This window comes from Bufo gargarizans, chromosome 4, assembly GCF_014858855.1.
Source record: "Bufo gargarizans isolate SCDJY-AF-19 chromosome 4, ASM1485885v1, whole genome shotgun sequence".
Taxonomy (NCBI): domain Eukaryota; kingdom Metazoa; phylum Chordata; class Amphibia; order Anura; family Bufonidae; genus Bufo; species Bufo gargarizans.
Genome location: NC_058083.1, coordinates 213,521,627 through 213,542,790, shown reverse-complemented (window position 1 = coordinate 213,542,790; position 21,164 = coordinate 213,521,627). Strand labels below are relative to the sequence as shown.

General features: G+C 43.9%; 1 protein-coding gene across 2 annotated transcripts in view; it reads left to right on the top strand.

Moving 5' to 3' along the window:
* Positions 1-21,164, top strand: part of LOC122934136 (probable cation-transporting ATPase 13A4) — a 209,546-nt gene that overhangs the window by 32,929 nt on the left and 155,453 nt on the right. For both annotated transcript variants that reach the window (XM_044289352.1, XM_044289351.1), the window contains exons 6-8: positions 975-1,044; positions 2,177-2,311; positions 12,501-12,573. In XM_044289352.1, coding sequence (XP_044145287.1) covers positions 975-1,044; positions 2,177-2,311; positions 12,501-12,573 — 278 coding nt within the window. The remainder of the gene's footprint in view (positions 1-974; positions 1,045-2,176; positions 2,312-12,500; positions 12,574-21,164) is intronic.

Genomic DNA, 21,164 nt, shown 5'->3' with positions numbered 1-21,164 from the left:
TTTTGTTTAAAAAATGATTTTAGAGATATGTAAATGAGCCTTGTAAGGTGCCCAAGGGGCTGTACGAACCTTCTTGGTGCCCAGCCACGCCCCCCTGTGAAGGAGCCCCGCACCGCCTGCGTCCTCCGAATCTCCTCCTTTTGTCACAGTTAGATTGCCATAATCTCGCGATGCGCGAGCTCGCGCATGCGCAGTGCCGGTATAGTGTTCTTTCCCTGTGCTGGCATCAGCCTCAGGGAAAGAACTGCACATGGGCGAGCTCGCACATCGCAAGATTATGGCAATCTAACTGTGACGAAAGGAGGAGATTCGGAGGACATAGGCAGTGCTGGGTACCAGGAAGGTTTGTACATCCCCTTGGGCACCTTACAAGGCTCATTTACATATCTCTAAAATCATTTTTTAAACAAAATAAAAGGACACAGCCCTATAGGACCGGTATATTGCGGACATGCTAGCGGCGATCTAGCCGTGCATGTCCGCAGCTCTATAACCGAAAACGAGGTGACAGAATCCCTTTATTTCTTGTATTTTATCTAGGATTTTGAATAAAGTAAGATTATACTGTGGCTTGTATAGAAAGGGAACTAAACATCCTGATATGGCCACAACATAATAGAGAAAATTAGTGTTAAATGGGTTATTCATTTTCTGAAAAACAAACAATAGCAAATGTTACAAATAAATGAAAAAAATCCAGTACGTACCTCTTCAATTTCCTGTCTCTGTGTCCAATATACCAATGAGATGAGTATTGAACGAGGAGAATTGTCGCATAAAGACCCAGAGTGAAGGTACTCCCCCCCTTCCCTCAACATGCAAATCAATGCATTCTATTCATAGGATGCATTTCTGGCGGTCATACTGAGTAACTCCCTTAAACTACACTTTTAATATACAAGCCTTGTGGCAACTAGTAACTATGATTGCCTTTTTTAAATGGCATAATTTTTATTTCTTTCCAACCATTTTAGGAATTTAATATGTGGACATAATACCATTGAAGTTGAAGTTGCACCACTTTGGAAAATCTTAATTTTTAAGGTACGATGTATTCTTTTCGATAACCATAATTAAAATTGTACAGTATGTTCACTGTTGAAGACTATTCTGCAGTTTGCAAATAAAATGTATCTAAATGTTGGTTAGCTTTGTATTGCTTTAATAACCAGGAAAACATACAGTCCATGTTAAAATCCAGAGCTGCATTCACAGTTCTGCAGACATCAGAGTGGACTTGTTCTGGTAATTTCAGTTCAGGGATATTCAACCAATATTATATAAATTCATGGAGGAAAAACAGTTATAAAAGCTGATAATACAGTATACATTTGTTGACCAGTTTTGTGACTATATGGCCTCATGCACACAACAGTATTTTTTCACGGTCCGCAAAACGGGGTTCCGTTGTTCCGTGATCCGTTTCCGTTTTTGTTTCCGTGTGTCTTCCTTGATTTTTGGAGGATCACCAGACATGAAAGAAAGTGATCCGTGTTTTTTCACCGACCCATTGACTTGAATGGGTCCGCGAACCGCTGTCCGTGAAAAAAATAGGACAGGTCATATTTTTTTGACGGACTGGAAACACGGATCACGGACGCGGATGACAAACGGTGCATTATCCGGGTTTTCAACGGACCTATTAGTATTAGTACAAGTTATGTAAAGCAATACACGTACAAAGTTACTTTTTACATAGATTTACATTATAGAGTAACATGCAATTTAAGGGGGTTATCTCACAAAGACCCCCTTCGATATGCATTGTTAGGTAATATGGATGTCATATATAGGATTCCAAACTGAAAACCTCTCTATGAGCCAGAGAACAGAGCCACTAACAAACGGCTGTTCTAGATCTGGCAGACCCAAGCTGGCAATATTTTATGTGATTGTCATTTATATAAATGGCTGTCATGTAATAACACATTTTTTTGCAGTGTTCACTACAATGAATTCATATAGTAGAGGCAAATTGTCCCTGCAAAATGGTGTGAGAGGCCAGACCCAAAGCAATCAGTTGATTTTTGCAATGGCTGCAATTGAAAAATGAGTAGTCAGTAAAATGATAGAAAAACGGCAAGGTCATGTACTGTGCACATCTACTGTAGCCTATAAAATATAAAAGGATTTTTCACTATTTATTCATCATTTCAAATATTATCTCTGTTCGCAGGTGTTAAACGCATTATATATCTACCAGATTGCTGCTATTATCCTTATGCTGGTAGAAAACTACCTGGGATATGGCTTGGCCATTCTTGTGCTGTGTATCTGTGACATAACATTAGCAATGATTGAACATAGAAAGGTAAAGTAATCAATGAAAGTGTGTTCTTTTATCATATTTCAAAGCTATGAATAGAGATGAGTGAATCGAAGTTGACAAAGTGGAATTCAATCCGAATTTCAGGAAAAATTCGATTCACACCGAATCCTAATTTCCTGACGCTTAGTGGTAACGAATCTCATTTTTTTCCTAAAATGGCTGCTGCACATGTTAGGACATGGAGCACAGAACTTTGGGAACGAGGGATCACCCACAATGTCATGCATGCAGCCAATCAGCAGCTAGCCAGCCCTGTGATGTCACAGCCCTAGAAATAGCCTCAGCCATCTTGGATTCAGCCATTTTCCAGTGTACTTAGTGCAGCGAGTGAAGTCAGCAGGTGCTAGGGACAGTGCTAGGAAAAACTTGAAAACTTTTATTTTGCTGAATAGAAGTTCAGGGAAAGAGCATTAGAAGTATAGGGAAAGGATAGGGAGGAAGTAATCCACATTGAAAAAGGAGAACAGGGTCCAATAGGGGAGTGTACAGTCTGGGTAATAGGAACAATCCTATTACACCTTGCTGCACTGACTGGGGATCCAAATTACCATTATACTGCTGCTACCTCTGTAATTCCAGCAAACCGTTCTTTTTATTGGGGTGAAAGTGCTGTGTGATACAACCATTAACAGGGTGTATTACTAGGAAATAATTCTACATCTTATTAGCCCTTGTGTGGGGCAGTTATATGTTCTAAAGCTTTTTTTGGCTTGTATAAGTGGAAAAAAATAAGGGCTTTTTTTCTGTTAAGTGGTGCAGTTATATGTTTTAAAGCTTTTTTCGGGGTGTATTAGTGGAAAATAAAGGGGCCTTTTAGCCGTTTTGTGGTGAAGTGAGAAAATTACAGCCTTTTTTGGCATGTCTTAGTGGAAAACAAAAAACGATTATTTGCTGTTCAGCGGTGCAGTTATATGTTCTAAAACCTTTTTTGGCATGTATTAGTGGGAAAAAGGGGCTTATATGCTGTTGTGTGGTGAAGTTAGAAACTTACAGCCTTTTTTGTGTATTGCGTGTATTAGTGAAAAACAAAAAGTATTATTTGCCGTTCAGCTGTGGAGTTATATGTTCTAAAGCCTTATTTGGGGTGTATTAGTGGAAAAAATAAGGGCTTATGTCACAAAGAAACGGTGGGGAAGGGTGCACTACTGACTCCACCCACACATCTGTCCCTGTCTACTTGCACTTACCCGTCCTAAGTATCGGAGCGCAACTGGGCAGCGGTCCCTAACCTGAGTAAGTGTGGGAGAGACAAACAAGACAGACAAACTCAAGGCAGTCAAACTAGCAAAGTCTAAGCAAGAAGGTCACAACGGTACCAGGGAGCAAGCGGAAACCAATAACAACACGAGCAAGGAGTTAATACCAGGAGAAACAACAAGACCAAAGGAGCAAGCAAAGACAAGTAAAAAAAAATAGCCAGGAGTCAATACCAGGAGATGCAACTAGACACAGGGAGAAGGTGAGGACAAGTCAAAACCCAAGCAGGAGTCAATACCAGGAGATGCAACTGGACACAAGGAGCAGGCGAAGACGAGGACGGTAACGAGCCGAGATTCAAATACCAAAACGAGGGAATATCACAGAGGAGGATACACCAAATGTAGGACCTTAATCATAGGCAACCTGTGGCCAGCAGGCTGCCTGTTAAATAGTGGGGAGAAGGAATCATGTGACGTGGCCAGCGTCACATGACTCGTTCCCCTGCATCCAGCTGCGAGCGAGTGCCCAGCTCGGCGCTCAGACTCCTCATCATTAACATGGGAGCGGAGGATGCCGTCCACGCTAAGAAGGTGTGCACGGCCGGGTCCTCCCCGCCCCCCATTGCTCTGGAGACGAGAACGCAGCACGCATCCTCACTCCGATCTCACTGCAGGACGTCGGCGGCCCTGAAGAGGAGGAGCGCGAAGCTGGCGTCCCGTGACAGCTTATTTGCTGTACAGCAGTGCAGTTATATGTTCTAAAGCCTTTTTTGGCGTATATTAGTGGGAAAAAAGGGCTCATTAGCCATTGTGTGGTGAAGTAAGAACATTAGGGCCTTTTTTGGGTGTATTAGTGACAAAAAATGTATTATTTGCCGTACAGCTGTTATATGTTCTAAAGCCTTTTTTTGTGGTATATTAGAGGAAAAAAATATGGGCTAATGTGAGTCGAACACTGCATGTGCTCGAGCTCAATGCTCGAGTCTCCTCCCCGCACGTCTGTTGGCTGCTATGCAGCCAATAAACTAAACGTGCAGGTAAGTACTGCCCTTCACTGCAATGCCGTAGCCATGTTGGTTACTGGCATTACAGTGATTGGCTGGCCTGAACGCATCATCGGGTGCTATATAGCACCCGATGACACGTGTTCGGCTCAGTGTTAGTCAGGGAGAGCTGTGCTGAAGAGGGAGTGAAATTGTCCTATTAAGGACTATTGTTATGTGTGACAGCAGCAATATATATTTTTAGCGCAACCTGCGCTAAATTGCTAAAACTTTACAGACCCAAAAGTCCATTTAAGGACTATTGTGTGTGTGGCAGCAATATCTATTTTTAGCGCATCCTGCACTAATTAGCGTGCAATAGTTAAGCCACTGCAGACAGCGACATTATCTGCGCTACATCTCCTGTGTAATGTGTGCACATCCCAAAAATATCAGTGACATCCAGTGTACTTTTTCCGTAGACAGTGTCCGCTGCGGACAGTGGCATTACCTGGGGTATTTCTCCTGTGTAACGTTTCCACATCCCAAATACCTCTGACATTCCCTGTAATATTATATTAGCCACTGGTGACATCAGCAACATTATCTGTGGTATATCTCCTGTGTGATGTTTCCACATCCCAAATACCTTTTTTTATTTTTTTGCACATACAAATCCTACGCTACTGTAAGTGTGACATACTTTCAAGCATATATAACATTTAATATGAAGAAGGCAAGAAGTAAAGGACAGAGAAGTGGCCGTGATGCTGATGCTGCACGCAGAGGCCGTGGCCCTGGGCGCGTTGAAACTGTGCCTGCTGCCAGAGCACAAGAAAAAAAATTATCCACGATACCTAGCTTCATGTCCCAGTTTGCAGGGCGGCACAGGACAACGCTCTCGAAGTCAGACCAGTGCGACCAGGTGGTCGGTTGGATTGCAGCAGATAATGCTTCCAGTCGGTTAAGCAACACCCTGTCTTCCACCAAGCTCACCAGCAGGCCCTCGCCCATAATTTTTTCAATGGTCAGCTCAGCAGCAGACACTCGCCCATTATTTTTTCGATCCTCAGATCAGCAGCAGACCCTCACCCCTAATGTTTTAGATGGTCAGCTCAGCAGCAGGCCCTCCCCCATAATATTTTAGAGGGTCAGCAGCAGGCCCTTGCTCCTAATGTTTTTGAGGGTCACCAGCAGGGCATCAATCATAATTTATCAAGGGTGTATGATGCCCTTCTTTATGTGTAATAAAGGGTGTATTGGGGGTGCAGGTTCCTTGTAATTTTTGGAAGCCCTTTCACTTAGTTCATAGGCTTTATGAGTGTAGGAGTCCCACTACCTGAACAATTGTACCACAATGTGAATGAGGCCCTCCATTATGTGATATACAGGTTGTATCGTAATGCGTCTTCCTTGTAATTTTGCACTTGCACTTTATATACAAGTAAATATACAGGAAAGAATGTTTCCTAACAGTTTTTCCTCAAAAATTGATTTTATCTTTGGTTTGGTGCGTATTAGTGTCAGTCTGTAAAAGTGCCGTACTACTCAAACAACATCGTTCACAGCAGCGACCTGGGAGTCCAAAATGCATCCAGACATCCTCCTCATGCTGTTCCCGAACCATTTCAGTGGTGTTTCCATCAATTTCTGACCTTTTCCTATGAACCAGGCAGCATCCCAATGTATTATTTGCCATTCAGTGGTTCACTTATATGTTCTAAAGCCTTTTTTGGGGTGTATTAATAAAAAAGGGGGCTTATTAGCCGTTGTGTGGTGAAGTGAGAAAATTACAGCCTTTTTTGGGTTGTATTAATTTCCTTTTTATTTATTTATTTGACCGACAGGGGAGGGGCAGAGGCCTAAATGTTTCTGGCACAGGTCACAGCAGAGTAAGGGGGCGTGGCAGCAGAGGTCACTTCGAGAGGCCTGAGCTCTCGGTGTCATCTAGCGGTCGTGTCTTGACCAGCAACCCAGCCATCGTGTCTTGACTCAGTCATCCACTTCATCCCAAGCCTACCAGCCAAGAAAGTAGTGGTGCAGCGGTTCAGAGGTAGCGGCGGTAGCAGTCAGTCAGTGAGGAGTGTTGGGGGTAAAATCAACTACTGTGGCGGTGTGGCAGTTTTTTGTTAAGCCACCGGAGGAGGTCAACATGGCCATTTCTATAATCTTTGGGCAGAAGTTGAAGCGTGGCCAGGGTGCCAATGTTGGAACCACGACCCTGTGTCAATATATGCAGCATCACCATAAAGTGTTCTGGGAGAACCGTGGCTCCAATGTGGTGGTCCAGCCTGCCGCAGCAACCACTGCATCACCCAGTTGCACTCACCCGATTTCAGGCAGTCAAGGTTCCATCACCTCAGCCGAAGGGAGCTGTCTGTCCTTCCCATCATCTACCAGTCCTGATGCTTCTGCTCCTCGCCCTCCTACTCCTCGTCAGTTATTCCATCAGCAATCGATCACCGAAGAGATTGCCAAAAGACAACAGTATGCATGCACTCATCCAACGGCGCAGAACCTGAACGTGCTCCTGGCCAAAATTGCTGATGCTGCAGTTCCTCCCTTTCTAAGTGGTGGATTCTGCACCTTTCAGAGAACTAATGGCTTGTGCCAAGCCGAGGTGGAGAGTCCCAAGCTGTCATTTCTTTGCCAAAAAGGCAGTACCAGCCCTGCACAAATATGTAGAACAGAAGGTGGGCCAGTCGGTGTCTGCTAAAGTGCACGGCAGTGCTGACGTGTGGAGCTGTAACTATAGTCAAGGATATTATATATCCTTTATGGCCCACTGGGAAAATGTGGTTCCTGCCCAGCCAAACCAGCAACTTGGACAGATTACGCCGCTTCCGCCTGCACATTCTCACGCCATTGGTCCTGCCACAATGTCCGCCTCTGCCTCCTCATCCACCACCGTGTCCTCAGCCTCCATTGCAGGGACAATTCACAGTGCTCCTCCAGCATACCACATGTGCAGGGCACGGTGGTGTCATGCGGTCACGCTGTGGCACAAGGGAGAAACTGCTCCGTGTCCTTCATCAAGAACTCGAATCCTGGTTTTCTCCACAACAACTAAAAATGAACCATGGTGACTGACAATGGGAAGAACATGGTGTCGGGGCTTCGTCAAGGAGGACTAAGCCATGCTCTCTGCATGGTGCACGTGTTCAATTTGTTTGTCAAGCGGTTTCTGAAGTCTTCCACCCATCTGCAAGACATCCTAAAATGGCAAGGAAACTTTGCATGCACTTCAGCCACTCTTACACTGCCAATTACACCCTCCTTGAGCTGCAGTGGCAAAACTGCATCCCCCAACATAGGCTGATATGCGACGTTTCCACCTGTTCGAATTCCACCCTCCATATGTTGGACCTACTATACGAACAGAGAAAGGCCATAAACAATGTCTTGATGATCCAAGCGGACAGAAGTACTCCCCTGTGTTACTTTGATGTCAGCCAGTGGCAGCTCATGCGTGACACCTGCTGTCTGCTAAGGCCCTTTGAGAATGCTGCGTTATTTGTACGGGATAAACAATTTCATTCCACTGCTTCATATCCTGGAACAGATTTTGGAAATCTGTCTGGTCAGGGGACTGGAGATTTTGTGCCTACATCTCATGGCCACATGAGCCCTGTGGGGGCTGAACTGGAGGAGGAGGACATTGGAGCACAAGCAATGTGTAGCGAAATGGATGGTTTTTCTACACAGGTGACAGGAGAGGAGGAGCAATAGCAGCCGGAGGAGCAAGAGGGAGATGAGGAAGACGAGGCAGAGGACCCAGGCACACCGTGGCAGTATGAAGTGGAGATGGAGGCAGGGAGTCCCTTCGAGTCACTTGCGCAAATGGCCCGCTGCATGCTCATTTGCTTGTATAGTGACAGCTGAATTGTTACCATTCGACAGAGGGATGACGTCTGGCTCTCCACCTTGTTGGACCCTCGCTACCAGTCGAAAATGGGGGCTTTTTTACATCCGCTGAGAGAGAGAGTACATACTGAACTACTATAAAGACATCCTATTTAGTCAGTTGGCCGCTACCTATCTGCGCCATCGTCCATCCTCTCGCAGGTCTGACTATGGGGCCCTCTGCACTCTTGTTCCACTGCCATGGCTGCTGTGGCAGGGTGGTGGGGTAGGAGCAGTATCGGCTCCATCAGCAGCTTGAGTCTAGATTCGATGATGAGCAGCTTTCTTAACCCGCCTAGTGAAAAAATACTCACCAGCATCCGCAGTTAGACCTGGAGTAGAACCTGAACCAGCAGGTGGTGGCATACTTGGACAGCACCCTGCCACCCCACTTTGAAGATTGGCTGGACTACTGGGCAGCCAAACTGGATTTTTGGCTGCAACTGGCCAAGTTTGCCTTGGATAAGCTGTCCTACCCAGCCAGTAGTGTGGTATAAGAGCAGGTGTTTAGTGTGGCGGGGACCATAGTTACCCCTAGATGAACTCGTCTGTCCACCCAAAATGTGGAGAGACTGACCTTTTGTAAAGATGAATCAGGTATGGATCAGCTAGGATTTCCACCCACCAATGCCTGATGTATCAGATTAGATCATCCATGGTGCCTCACCCAAACCTTGACAAAAGAGATCAGTTTCTTCTTGCTACCTGCCTCAGCTACTATTCTGATGCTGCCACCCGCCAGATGTCACGCATATGATGCCAAGTGCTCCTTCTTACACCCACCATTGTCAGCGGGTACTGTTATTGCCACCTACATCCCCACTCTGTCACCGGGTCACTCTGTGGTCTCCTAATGCTGCTACCACCTCACCACTCAGGTCTATTTATGCTTCTGCTGCCACCCCCACACTCTGTCATTGTGCCACTTTGTGGCCTCCTCATGTTGCTGCTGCTGCCACCTCCACACTATGTCACCTTGCCAGTCTGTGGCTTCCTCATGTTGCTGCTGCTGTTATCTCCACACTATGTCATTGCGCCATTCTGTGGTCTCCTCATGCTTCTGCCACCTCCACACTGTCACCTTGCCAGTTTGTGGTCTCCTCGTGCTGCTGCTAAATCAACACTATGTCACTGGGCCACTCTGTGGACTCCTCATGCTGCTGCCACCTCCACACTATGTCACCTTGCCAGTCTATGGCCTTCTCATGCTGCTGCTAACTCAACAGTATGTCACTGGGCCACTCTGTGGCTTCCTCATGCTGCTGCCACATGAACTCTCCTCATGCTGCTGCCACCTCCCCACTATGTCACTGGGCCATTCTATGGTCTCCTCATGCTGCTGCTTCCTCAACATTATTTCATTGGGCCACTCTGTGGACTTCTCAAGTTGTTCTCCCACCCTCACACTCCATGACTGGGACACTATTTAGCATTTTTGGCCTGGTTGAAATATCATCATTTATTTGACCCTTCTTCTGATCTGTCAGAAGGAATGAAAAATGAGACGCACAACGGATCCTGTCTGTGTAGCAGCTTTAAGGCCTGTATGGTCCTATGAGAATTGGCTTATGATTTGGTAGCCAAAAGCAGGAGTGGGTACAAAACACAGAAGACATGCAAATATTCCATTCACATTCATCTCTGCTTTGGATCCACTCCTGTTTGTTTGTTTTTTTAGCAACACTGATGGATTGCTGACTAAATCCTGACAGTATTGTTTCACTACCAAAGCAGACTCCCTATGGGTATTACTCCAAGGCACAGTGTTCTACACCACTACACAGGTTTTTCTGCAGCCAGGAAATTTTTTTTTTAATGCGATTCACCATGAATAAATTCGGATCAAATCAAATCTTTTCGGAAAATTCTGTGAACCGGACGAATCAAATTTTGGAGAAATTTGCTCATCTCTAGCTATGAACAATAGTGCACTTATTATTATTTTTTTATTGTTCATTTACTTCCTAAATGCAACTTTCTAAAGTTTTTATTGCCAATTTTCTGTTAATTCTAGTCTGTATAACTCTAAAGGTTGGTCTACTCCCAGACTTTTTGTAGTACTTTTGATTAAATTTAACTATTGAGCTATAGCTGCAGTAAATTGATTTGTATGCAATTGTGTGCACTACAGTCCTCTCCTCTCAGTATTACAGATGGCAGCAGGGTAGGATGTGGAAGATGCCCCTAAATCAGGGCCGATCACGTTTGCTCTACTGCTCCAAATTAATAGTAACTGAAAGGGTTTTATGTGCATGGAAGAAGATAACTGTGACACACACACTGGGGTCAAAGCAAGTTCTCATTTATTACAGGAAGTACAGCAGTTTATAAAGTCATCAGAGGGGCATGCCCCCTGAGGCATGTGGCATTGTTACATTCGCTAAAATATGAAAATATGAAAAGAGATATCACTTGGCATCTGCCCATTGTGCATTGTTTAACTAACTGTGGTATGTGAACTATGTAAATATCTAGCCATCTAGCCATCTTGCAATGGAGTTTTCACTAACAACAAAAAAGCATATATGACATAGCAAGGAGGGGTGTTCTCTTTGGTAGGATGGAACCTTTGTGCTCTGGAGAAGATAAGGTGTTGTCTGAAAGCTAGAGTATGTGGGAGCTTTCTTAGCTGAATCAAAAAATGTAGTCCATATCTTTATCTGTCCACCCATGGACCTCATTTTTTGATTCAGCTAAGAAAGCTCCCACATACACTAGAAGAAGTTGTGAAGTTGTGAATTGAAGATAATTATTAAAATTAGCAGTTTTCAGGGGTTATTCAGTTAAAAAATATAATACTCACCTTATCCATTTGAGTGCAAAGAGGCTGCCACGGCCATCTTGATTGAAGATCTTGCACGGTGTGATGATGAGATTTTGCACGGGATCTTCAGTCAAGATTGCTGCAGAGGCCTCTTCACGCTCAAATGGATGAGGTTTTTTGAAAATTGATGGTTACCATGAAGCACGAGGTGATTCGGCTTTGCTGCAAATAGAATTTTCCTTTAAATTCAGAAAGAAATCCACTTCAAATACTTTGCTTCATTCAATCCTACTCTTCAGTATCGGTGTCTATTAGTGCAAGGTGAAGATATCCACATGGGCCGTAGAAGGGAAAAGCATTACAGGGGTGAAGCTGTGCTAGATGATGAGAGCTAGTAAAAACAGCAGTATTCTAGATACATAGACCTGGCATCCATCATGTATTACTGGGAGAGACACATCCACATGAGAAAATTCTGGAACTGAATTAAGGAATAAAGATTGCAAGCTTAGTGCAAGTTTTTTGTAATTCCGCAATACTGTACTGTATGTAAAAATATCTTTTTTTTTCACAACAATGCTTTCCATATTACTTAGTCTACTTTCACACACACGTTTTGGCTTTCCGTTTGTGAGATCCGTTCAGGGCTCTCACAAGCGGTCGAAAACGGATCAGTTTGCATTCTAATGCATTCTGAATGTAAAAGGATCCGCTCATAATTCATCAGTTTGCATCAGTTCAGTCTCCAATCCGCTTTAGAGATGGACACCAAAATGCTGCTGATGAAACTGAGCCAAACGGATCGGTCCTGGCACACCATGTAAGTGAATGGGGACGGATCTGTATTCACTGACACAATCTGGCACAATAGAAAACGGATCCGTCCTCCATTGTGAACGGATGCAGACGGTTATACTATCTGAACGGATCCGTCCATGACGGATCCGCACAAAACGCGAGTGTGAAAGTAGCCTTAAAGGAGTTGTGCCAAGTATGAAACGTATCCCCATTGATCCTGAGAACTTGAGTCTCAAACGTTCCCTGCCTCTCCTTTCATTCTCTGTGGGACTGCTGGAGGTAGCTGAGTACAGTGCTTGGTTATTTCCTGCAGTCTCATAGAGACAGAATGGAGCAGCATTGTGTAATATACAGTACATACAACTATTATGTAAAAGTGTTTGTTACTGTTTTTTGAATGTTTGAATGTAAGATATCTATATGTCATTATCCAATGAGATTAGCTTTCAATGTATTTTATGCATAAAGTACCTGCTGCAAACGTTATGTATTTTTTGTTGACTTTTTTTACATTCTTTTTTAAGCAATCTTCAAAGCTTCACAATTTGGTCAAAGCTCACAATAACATGAAAGTGACTGTGTACAAAAAAAATGGTGGTATGTATATTTTGCTAAATACTAATTAATAAATATGTGAGTTTATGTATAATAAATGCCAGTAAGGAATTATGAGTTTCATGGTGTTAACATATGCAAGAAACATATAAGGCTACTTTTACATTTGCGTTTTTGCTGGATCCATAATGAATCATCAAAAACACTTCCGTCGTGATAATACAATCGCCTGCATCTGTTATGAACTGATACGGATGTATTATGTCTAAAAAAAGCCAAGACGTATCAGTCTCTAAAACCATTGTAAGTAGTGTTTAGCGGTACCTGGACCCGAACTAGAACTTTGCAGGAAAAATTTGGGTTTGAGTTCGTTGCTCGGGCATTTAATAAAGCTTTCAAAAGACTGCAAGGGCAGCCAATCAACAAGCCAATTTAACCTGTGGGCACTTAGAAGCCATCACAGCCATGTCTAGTTATGGCATGGCTATGATTGGCCGGTGCATCATGTGACCCAGCCTCTATACAAGCTGGATCACGTGTAGCACCGCCCATCAGCTCTGAGTAGTGCAGGGACAGGAAGCAGGCAGCTGAAGTGAGGGAGAGTGTTAGGAATCTGGCTATTTGTTTTGTGGGTAATGTAGGAAGGAACAAGGGGCCATCATTGATGGACGGTACGTGTCCGAAGTGGGTCTCGGTGCTGTACTGTCTCAGAAGGTCAACTGGGAGGAGCATCCCGTTGTCTTCCTCAGTCGAAAGCTTACCCCAGCCAAGACCCAGTATAGTATAGTGGAGAGAGAGCGCCTGGCTATCAAGTGGGCACTCAAGTCTCTCCGTTTTTATTTGTTGGGGAGAAAGTTTTGTCTGGTGACTGACCACTCCCCTCTCAAATGGATGAGCAAGACCAAGGACAGAAATGCCCGGGTCACCCGGTGGTTTGTGTCTTGGGAATATTTCTAATTTTCAGTGGAACACAGGGCAGGCTGGTTACTAGTAAATGCAGATGCCCTGTCCTGGGTACACTGTTTAATGTGTATCCACCCCCTCAGGGTTGAACAAAGGCGGGAGGTATGTAGGAAGGAACAAGGGGCCATCATTGATGGATGGTACGTGTCACAGAGGTTCCTGGCCTCAGTAAGGTAAGAGCCATTTTTTTCCCTGAATTGTCATTATTGCAGATTGCAGTCTGACACTTCAGCTGTTTAGTATGGCTGTAAAGCTGATCCAGGACGGCTCTTACTGGGAGTAGCCGAAGTGTTGGGTGGGTGGCTACTCCCCACGTTCCAGGTCGAGTCTCCCCACGTTCAGGCTTATAAAAACAGTCAGCGCTATCAGGTGGTGGGGATTTTCCTCCAGCTGTGGAGTCCTCTAGGCTGAAGACTGCAAACTTCCCCCTGGAAGCATGCCAGTGAACTATTCTGTGGCTGAGCATTAAGCCAGTTGTGAACCGACACCTAGGATTCCAGGTGAACACTGTTTTGTTTCTGCTGTGTGTGAACAAGTACCAAGACTGTTATGTGTTGCTGAGAGTGAATAAAACACTGACGTTTTATTTACAACCTGGTTCCTTGCCTCTATACTGCATCCTCTAATCTGTCTACCAGAGCAAATCCCCACAGTGACTTACAATGATTTTTTGTGGGTGCAATACACCTGCTTTGCACCCCTGACACAGAAATATAACAATAAATCTGGCTGTGAATTCTGTGGGTGACCTATAGTGATTTTTTTGTGGGTGCAATAGAAACATAGAATGTGTCAGCAGATAAGAACCATTTGGCCCATCTAGTCTGCCCAATATACTGAATATTATGAATAGCCCTTGGCCCTATCTTATATGAAGGATGGCTTTATGCCAATCCAATGCATGCTTAAACTCCTTCACTGTATTTGCAGCTACCACTTCTGCAGGAAGGCTATTCCATGCATCTACTACTCTCCCAGTAAGGTAATACTTCCTGATATTACTTTTAAACCTTTGCCCCTCTAATTTAAAACTATGTCCTCTTGTAGCAGTTTTTCTTCTTTTAAATATTTTCTCCTCTTTTACCTTGTTGATTCCCTTTATGTATTTAAAAGTTTATATCATATCCCCTCTGTATCATCTTTCTTCCAAGCTATACATGTTAAGGTCCTTTAATCTTTCCTGCTAAGTTTTATCCTGCAATCCATGTACTAGTTTAGTAGCTCTTCTCTGAACGCTCTCCAAAGTATCAATATCCTTCTGGAGATATGGACTCCAGTACTGCGCACAATACTCCAAGTGAGGTCTCACCAGTGTTCTGTAGAGCGGCATGAGCACCTCCCTCTTTCTACTGGTAATGCCTCTCCTTATACACCCGAACATTCTGCTAGCATTTCCTGCTGCTCTGTGACATTGTCTGCCTACCTTTAAGTCTTCTGAAATAATGACCCCTAAATCCCTTTCCTCAGATACTGAAGTTAGGACTGTATCACTGATTTTATATTCTGCTTCTGGGATTTTACACCTCAGGTGCATTATCTTGCACTTATCAAAATTTAATTTTAGTTGCCAGATTTTTGACCATTCCTTTAGTTTTTCTAAATCCTTTTCCATTTGGTGTATCCCTCCAAGAACATCAACCCTGTTATAAATCTTTGGTCATCAGCAAAAAAGACACACCTTACCATCGAGGCCTTCTGCAATTTCGCTGATAAAGATATTAAACAATATATAAGAAGCGGGGGAAGGAGAAAACACACATAAAAAAAAATAAAAAATAAAAGAAAGGAAAAGGAAGGGGAAAAAAAAAAAAATCAATAGAGGTGATTGTGTCGAGTTTGGTCGGATTGGATGGACTACCTCCACATTATTATTGATCACTATTGAATTTGTCTGCACCACCAATCTTAATAGTGCTTTTGACTTATGTTTGATATTCGCCATTATAGCTTGATATCGTTTAAGGTCTTGATATTTTGTTGATTTTCTTTTTCCTTTTTTCCTTGCTACGTAAACAACTGACGTTCCATTATGTACGTATATGTTCATGTAGTTACACTTCTCCCCATATAGCTATAACGTCAAGTTTGTATACAAACTTCATTTTGTCAATATTGTCGTGTTGTAGCGCCAGATGCTGTGGTAGCGCTGGGATATCTTCACCATTGGGTGGCGTTGTGACAGCATCTGGGTTTGGAACCTTGTATATTGTACTTTCGTTTGATAGACTTCGAAAACATGCCTGCTAAATATAACAGGAGATCCGGGGGTACGGGATCTCCCAGGGCAGGTGGCAGTAGTAGTCCACAGATGAGAATGGATAAATACTTGAAATCGCCCCCACCGAGACAGAGGGGGGGAAAGAAAACACCTGAACTGGCTGAAACACAGATAGATCCATCTATTCAGACTGAGCAACACACGAGATTTGATAATATCGAGAACAAATTAACGGATATATTATCGGTGGTACAGACCACCAATCAATCAGTTTTAGATGTCTCCATCACCGTACAGACACTGCAGACGGATCTTACTCTTATTAGAGAAGATATGAACCAAATTAGGGCCAGCATCGCACTTGTTGAAACCGGGTTAACTAAGGTTCAAACAGAACAGTTACAGATGGGAAAAAAAATTGTAGAATTGGATAAGGAAAATAAACGTATTAATGCAAGACTAACTGATATGGAGGACAGGGCACGACGTAACAATCTGAGAATAGTCGGCCTCCCTGAGGGGGTAGAGGGGGGCAACCCCGTGGCGTTTATTCAAAAATGGTTAATTGAAATGCTTGGTTCTGGTGGAGATACTCCCGCACTATGTGTGGAGAGAGCCCATAGAATCCCTGTAAAAAAGATGCCGCCGGGTAGCCCCCCCCGAGCCATCCTAATTAGGATACTCTCCTCTAGTGATAGAGACTGGGTGCTCCGACGGAAGAGAGATCTAGCTGACACTACACTTGACGGACATTCGATACAGATATACCCCGACTTTTCTAGGGACACCCAAAGCAAGCGTAGGGAATATTTTGACATTAAGAAAAGATTACGTGAGGGGAATATTAAATATTCAATGCTTTACCCCGCTAAGTTAAGAGTGGTGTATAGAGACACCGTAATGTTTTTTCACTCCCCCAGAGATACCGTTGAATGGCTTGACTCTGTCAGGGTTTAGACGCCGGACCTCGGTTGATGTGGCAGCAACGCCCCTCAACCTAGGGGTGGGGTAATAGCGGTGGGCGGCCCATGGACGGATGGGCGAAATGTAAGAGGTTGACAACGATGCTTCGCATCAGTGAACCAGTAAGGGGGTTGATGGGGGGTGGGTATCAATGGGTGTGGGTGGATAATGGGTGGGGGGGGACCCCGGCTTGGTTGCGGCTGCCTTTGGGGGGTGACGGACGCCTCCTCCATAATTCATGATGACTAGTAATAGAGTCATGATATGGAATGTGCGTGGACTGGCTGATAGAATGAAAAGGGTAGTGGTCTTTGATTTAATTACTCGACACCTCCCCGCAATAGTTGCTTTATTAGAAACGCATGCCACACCGAATATCCCTGAGTATTTAATAAAGAGATGGGCTGGACATCAATTTCACTCTGGTCTCTCGGCATATTCCCGAGGGATCAGTGTGTATATACACCATAGCATCGACTTTATCCTGCTAGACCAGTCGATTGATAGAGATGGGAGATATATCTTCCTCTTCGCCCAATGGAATGGTAGTAGGTGCGTCCTTGCTTTCTTGTATATTCCCCCACCGTTCACAATGACAGTTTTAAAGCAGCTGGCACTCTTTATACATAATAGAGAGCGCTCTCCGATATTAATATGTGGTGACTTTAACTGCGTGCTCGACCCGGCGCTGGATAGATTTTCAACCGCCCGGAAAAGTGCGCAGGATAAACATGTTCTACTTCGCGGGTTCTGTGAGGAGATGGGTTTAACCGACGTCTGGCGATGGCTTTACGGCAACAAACAGGTGTTCTCCTGCTTTAGCAAAGCGTATAGCGCTATGTCTAGGATCGATATGGCCTTGGCCAATGAGCAGATGCTTGAATCTATCTCAAAAATGACATACGAGACCCATGGCATATCCGACCATTCACCGATCTTACTGGTGATGAAGACCGGACAAAAAACCGGGATCAGCAGATCGTTCAGATTGAACGAACACTGGCTAACTATATTAAATGATTCCGCTGGGATAGATAAAGAACTCTCACAATTTTGGCAAGAGAATATCGGTACAGCTCACATTAATTTTGTTTGGGATGCCATGAAGGCATTTATGCGTGGGCTGTATTTTTCTAGAATAAAAACGAAAAAAAATGATTTCTCTGCCGAACAAAAAAAGCTGGAGGCAAATATTGCATATCTGGAGGGCTGTATCCGAGTACGAAATGATATGAATACGCGTACTAAGCTAAAATCTGCCAAAGATCATTACATTACCTTTATGAAGGAAAAAGCACAGAATCAACTATTTTTCATGGGCTATAAAGATTTCTGCGAGGCGGGTACCCCGAGTAAGCTATTGGTTTCTATTATAGCAAATCAAAAACCCCCCCAAAGAATTAGACAGATACTGACGGGGGATGGGCGTAGATTGGAAAGAGGAATGGAGATGGTAGCAGAGTTTTTTAATCACTTTGATAATTTATATCGATCTGAGGCGGTAGATATAGTGACCGAAATAGATGCCTTTTTGGAACAAGTCAGGATCCCGGCGCTCTCGGTCTCCGATTCCGCCTCTTTGTGTGCCCCCATCTTATTGGAGGAATTACAAACGGCCCTGCAGGGGACTCGGGGTTCTTCTGCGCCGGGTCCGGATGGACTTCCATTTGGCATCTATAAGCGCCATGCGGAGATACTCTTGCCCGGACTGTTGCTTGTTCTAAATGAGTCTAGTAAACGCGGAAAGCTGCCCCCGTCTCTGGCCGAAGCAACGGTTACATTGATCCTTAAAAAGGGGAAACTGGGAAATAAAGTTGAGGACTATCGCCCAATATCACTGCTCAATGCAGATTATAAAATAATTGCAAAAGTCCTTTCCAATCGCTTAAAAAAAGTAATAGCGCGCCTGATACATGTGGACCAGACAGGGTTCATTCCTGGGCGACAGATACAGACCAATATACGGCGGACCTTTCTTAATATCCAGATTGGCGGAGGGGAGGACCGCTCGATACTATCATTGGACGCCGCTAAAGCGTTCGATCGTGTCGAGTGGCCCTTCCTCTGGCGTGTTATGTATAGGATGAATCTGGGCCAGGAATTTATTGGATGGGTTAAACTGCTATATAGTGAAACAACTGCTAGAATTAAAGTCAATGAGGTGCTTACCCTTGCTGTTTCCCTAAAGCGGGGAACACGTCAGGGCTGCCCCCTTTCTCCTCTCCTCTTCGCAATCTTTATGGAACCCCTTGCCTGCAGGATACGGACTGAACCTGGCATATCCGGCTTCGGGGGGAGAGGGACAGACGATAAGATTTGCTTATATGCAGATGACGTCTTACTCTACCTGAATGACGGTTGGAGAAGCGTCCCCAATGTTATGCGGATAACAGAGGAATTCGGCAGAATTGCTGGGTATGAGATAAACTGGTCTAAGTCTGTACTCTTCCCCCTGAACCGGATGCCCCCCCCTAACGATCTTAGGATCAGAATTATTCCCCCGACAGATCATTTAGATTATCTCGGGATAAAAATCAGCAATAATATCAGGGAATATAATCAGTTAAATATTTCCCCTTTAGTGGGGAGAATAAAAGACAAAATAAGAGTGTGGCAGAAACTCCCACTTTCGCAGATCAATAGGATTGCGTTGATTAAAATGGTTTTGTTACCCTGGATATTGTATACGGTCAGCTCCTGCCCCACTTGGATTGAGGATAGCGTCTTCAATCTGATTGACCGCTTGATAAATGATCTGATATGGGGCAGAAAAAGGGTCCGCATCAAACTACAATACCTGCGAATGGCCGTAAGTAACGGGGGCCTAGGCCTGCCCCATTTTCAAATCTATTATCTCTGTGCACAATTACAATGGTGCGTCAATGTCGGGGATGGTGTATTAATATCACATATCCTAGGTCAACGCCCACTACACTCCAATAACATTTTTAGTATATTGGAATCCGGAATGTTTCAACGTACAGATTACTTTTGCCCCATCGGAGCCGCGCTACAGAAAGTTTGGAATAAAATTAAGATATTGATCCATGCCCCTCAAATTCTGGATTTCTCCCCCTTATGGGACAACCCTGCCCTAACTGAATTTTTGACACTTAACGAAAACGAATTCTGGACTCGAAAAGGTATTTCATTATTTTCACATATATACACAAAAGGGAATAGTAAATCAATACGGGAATTGATAAAACAAGCACCAATAACTGCACTAGAGCACTATAGATATTGTCAACTACAACATGCACTATCATACACTCTCAAAAAAACACCCTTGATAAAAGTTACTCCGGGGTTCTTATCCTTTTGTTATAACATAGTAGGGAATAAAGTTAAGATTTCACTAATATATAGGAGATTCATCGAGGAAATAAGCACTATCACTAAATTTAAAAGTGTGGATAAATGGAAGACAGATATTGGGGAATGTAACCCCTCACAATGGCAGGAAATATATCAAAATATAAAGAAGGCCTCTCTTTCACGACAACACCGATTGATACAATTCAAAATAATACATCGCTTATATGTTACTCCGAGCCTGTTGACTAAAATGTACACTAACAAGGGTCAAGAATTTAGCTGCCTTAAATGTTCTTGTGTAGCCGCAGGGCTTGTACATATGCTGTGGGACTGTCCAGCTATTAGGACTTTCTGGGGCTGCATATTTCAGACAATGGTGGCAAACAGCAGGAACAGTCCTCCCATGACTATTCAAGTAGCAGTTCTTGGATTGCTTCCTCCTGAGTATAAAAACAAAACCACTAAAAATGAACAGGTATACTGGTTAAAGGGGTTTCTTTTGGCCAAAGTGATAATCTTGAGACAGTGGGTGAAAGATAGACCCCCAACAATCAATGATTGGCAAAGTTTAATGACGCGAATAACACATTTTGAGGGCATGAAACGACGTGGATTAAACGACGCTACCGGAATGGGCCCATAGAGAAGGGAAATAGCCAACCGTAATACCCCAGAGCAGAATTGATGGCTAGTAACTGGGGAGACCACTGATATACCCCAACAAACCATTATATATTCCTAGATAAACTCTATCAACACAGCCCACACCAGAATACGTGTGAAATTGTAAAGGCTCTAATGAAAATCCTTATGAGGGGGGCAGGAATACTCCGCCGCCCCTCGCGGCGGCCGCACCAAGCCGGGTGGAAACGGGTGGGGGGTGAGGGGGCGGGGCGGAGGGGGGTTGGGTTTATGGTTTTTTTTTTTTTTATTCTTGTGTGTTTTTTTTTTGGGTTGTGGATCCCATGCCTATGTACTGGTATTAGAGCTGACTCCTCTGGTCACAGATTGTTTTGTTGTATGTGTCCGATATATGGCATGGAGACGATACACTGTCTAATGTGCGCTATTATAGTATATCTGATTGGAAATTTGCTTTTATATTGTCTGTAAAATAAAAATACAAATAAAAAAAAAAAAAAAAAAAAAAAAACAATATGGGTCCCAGAAC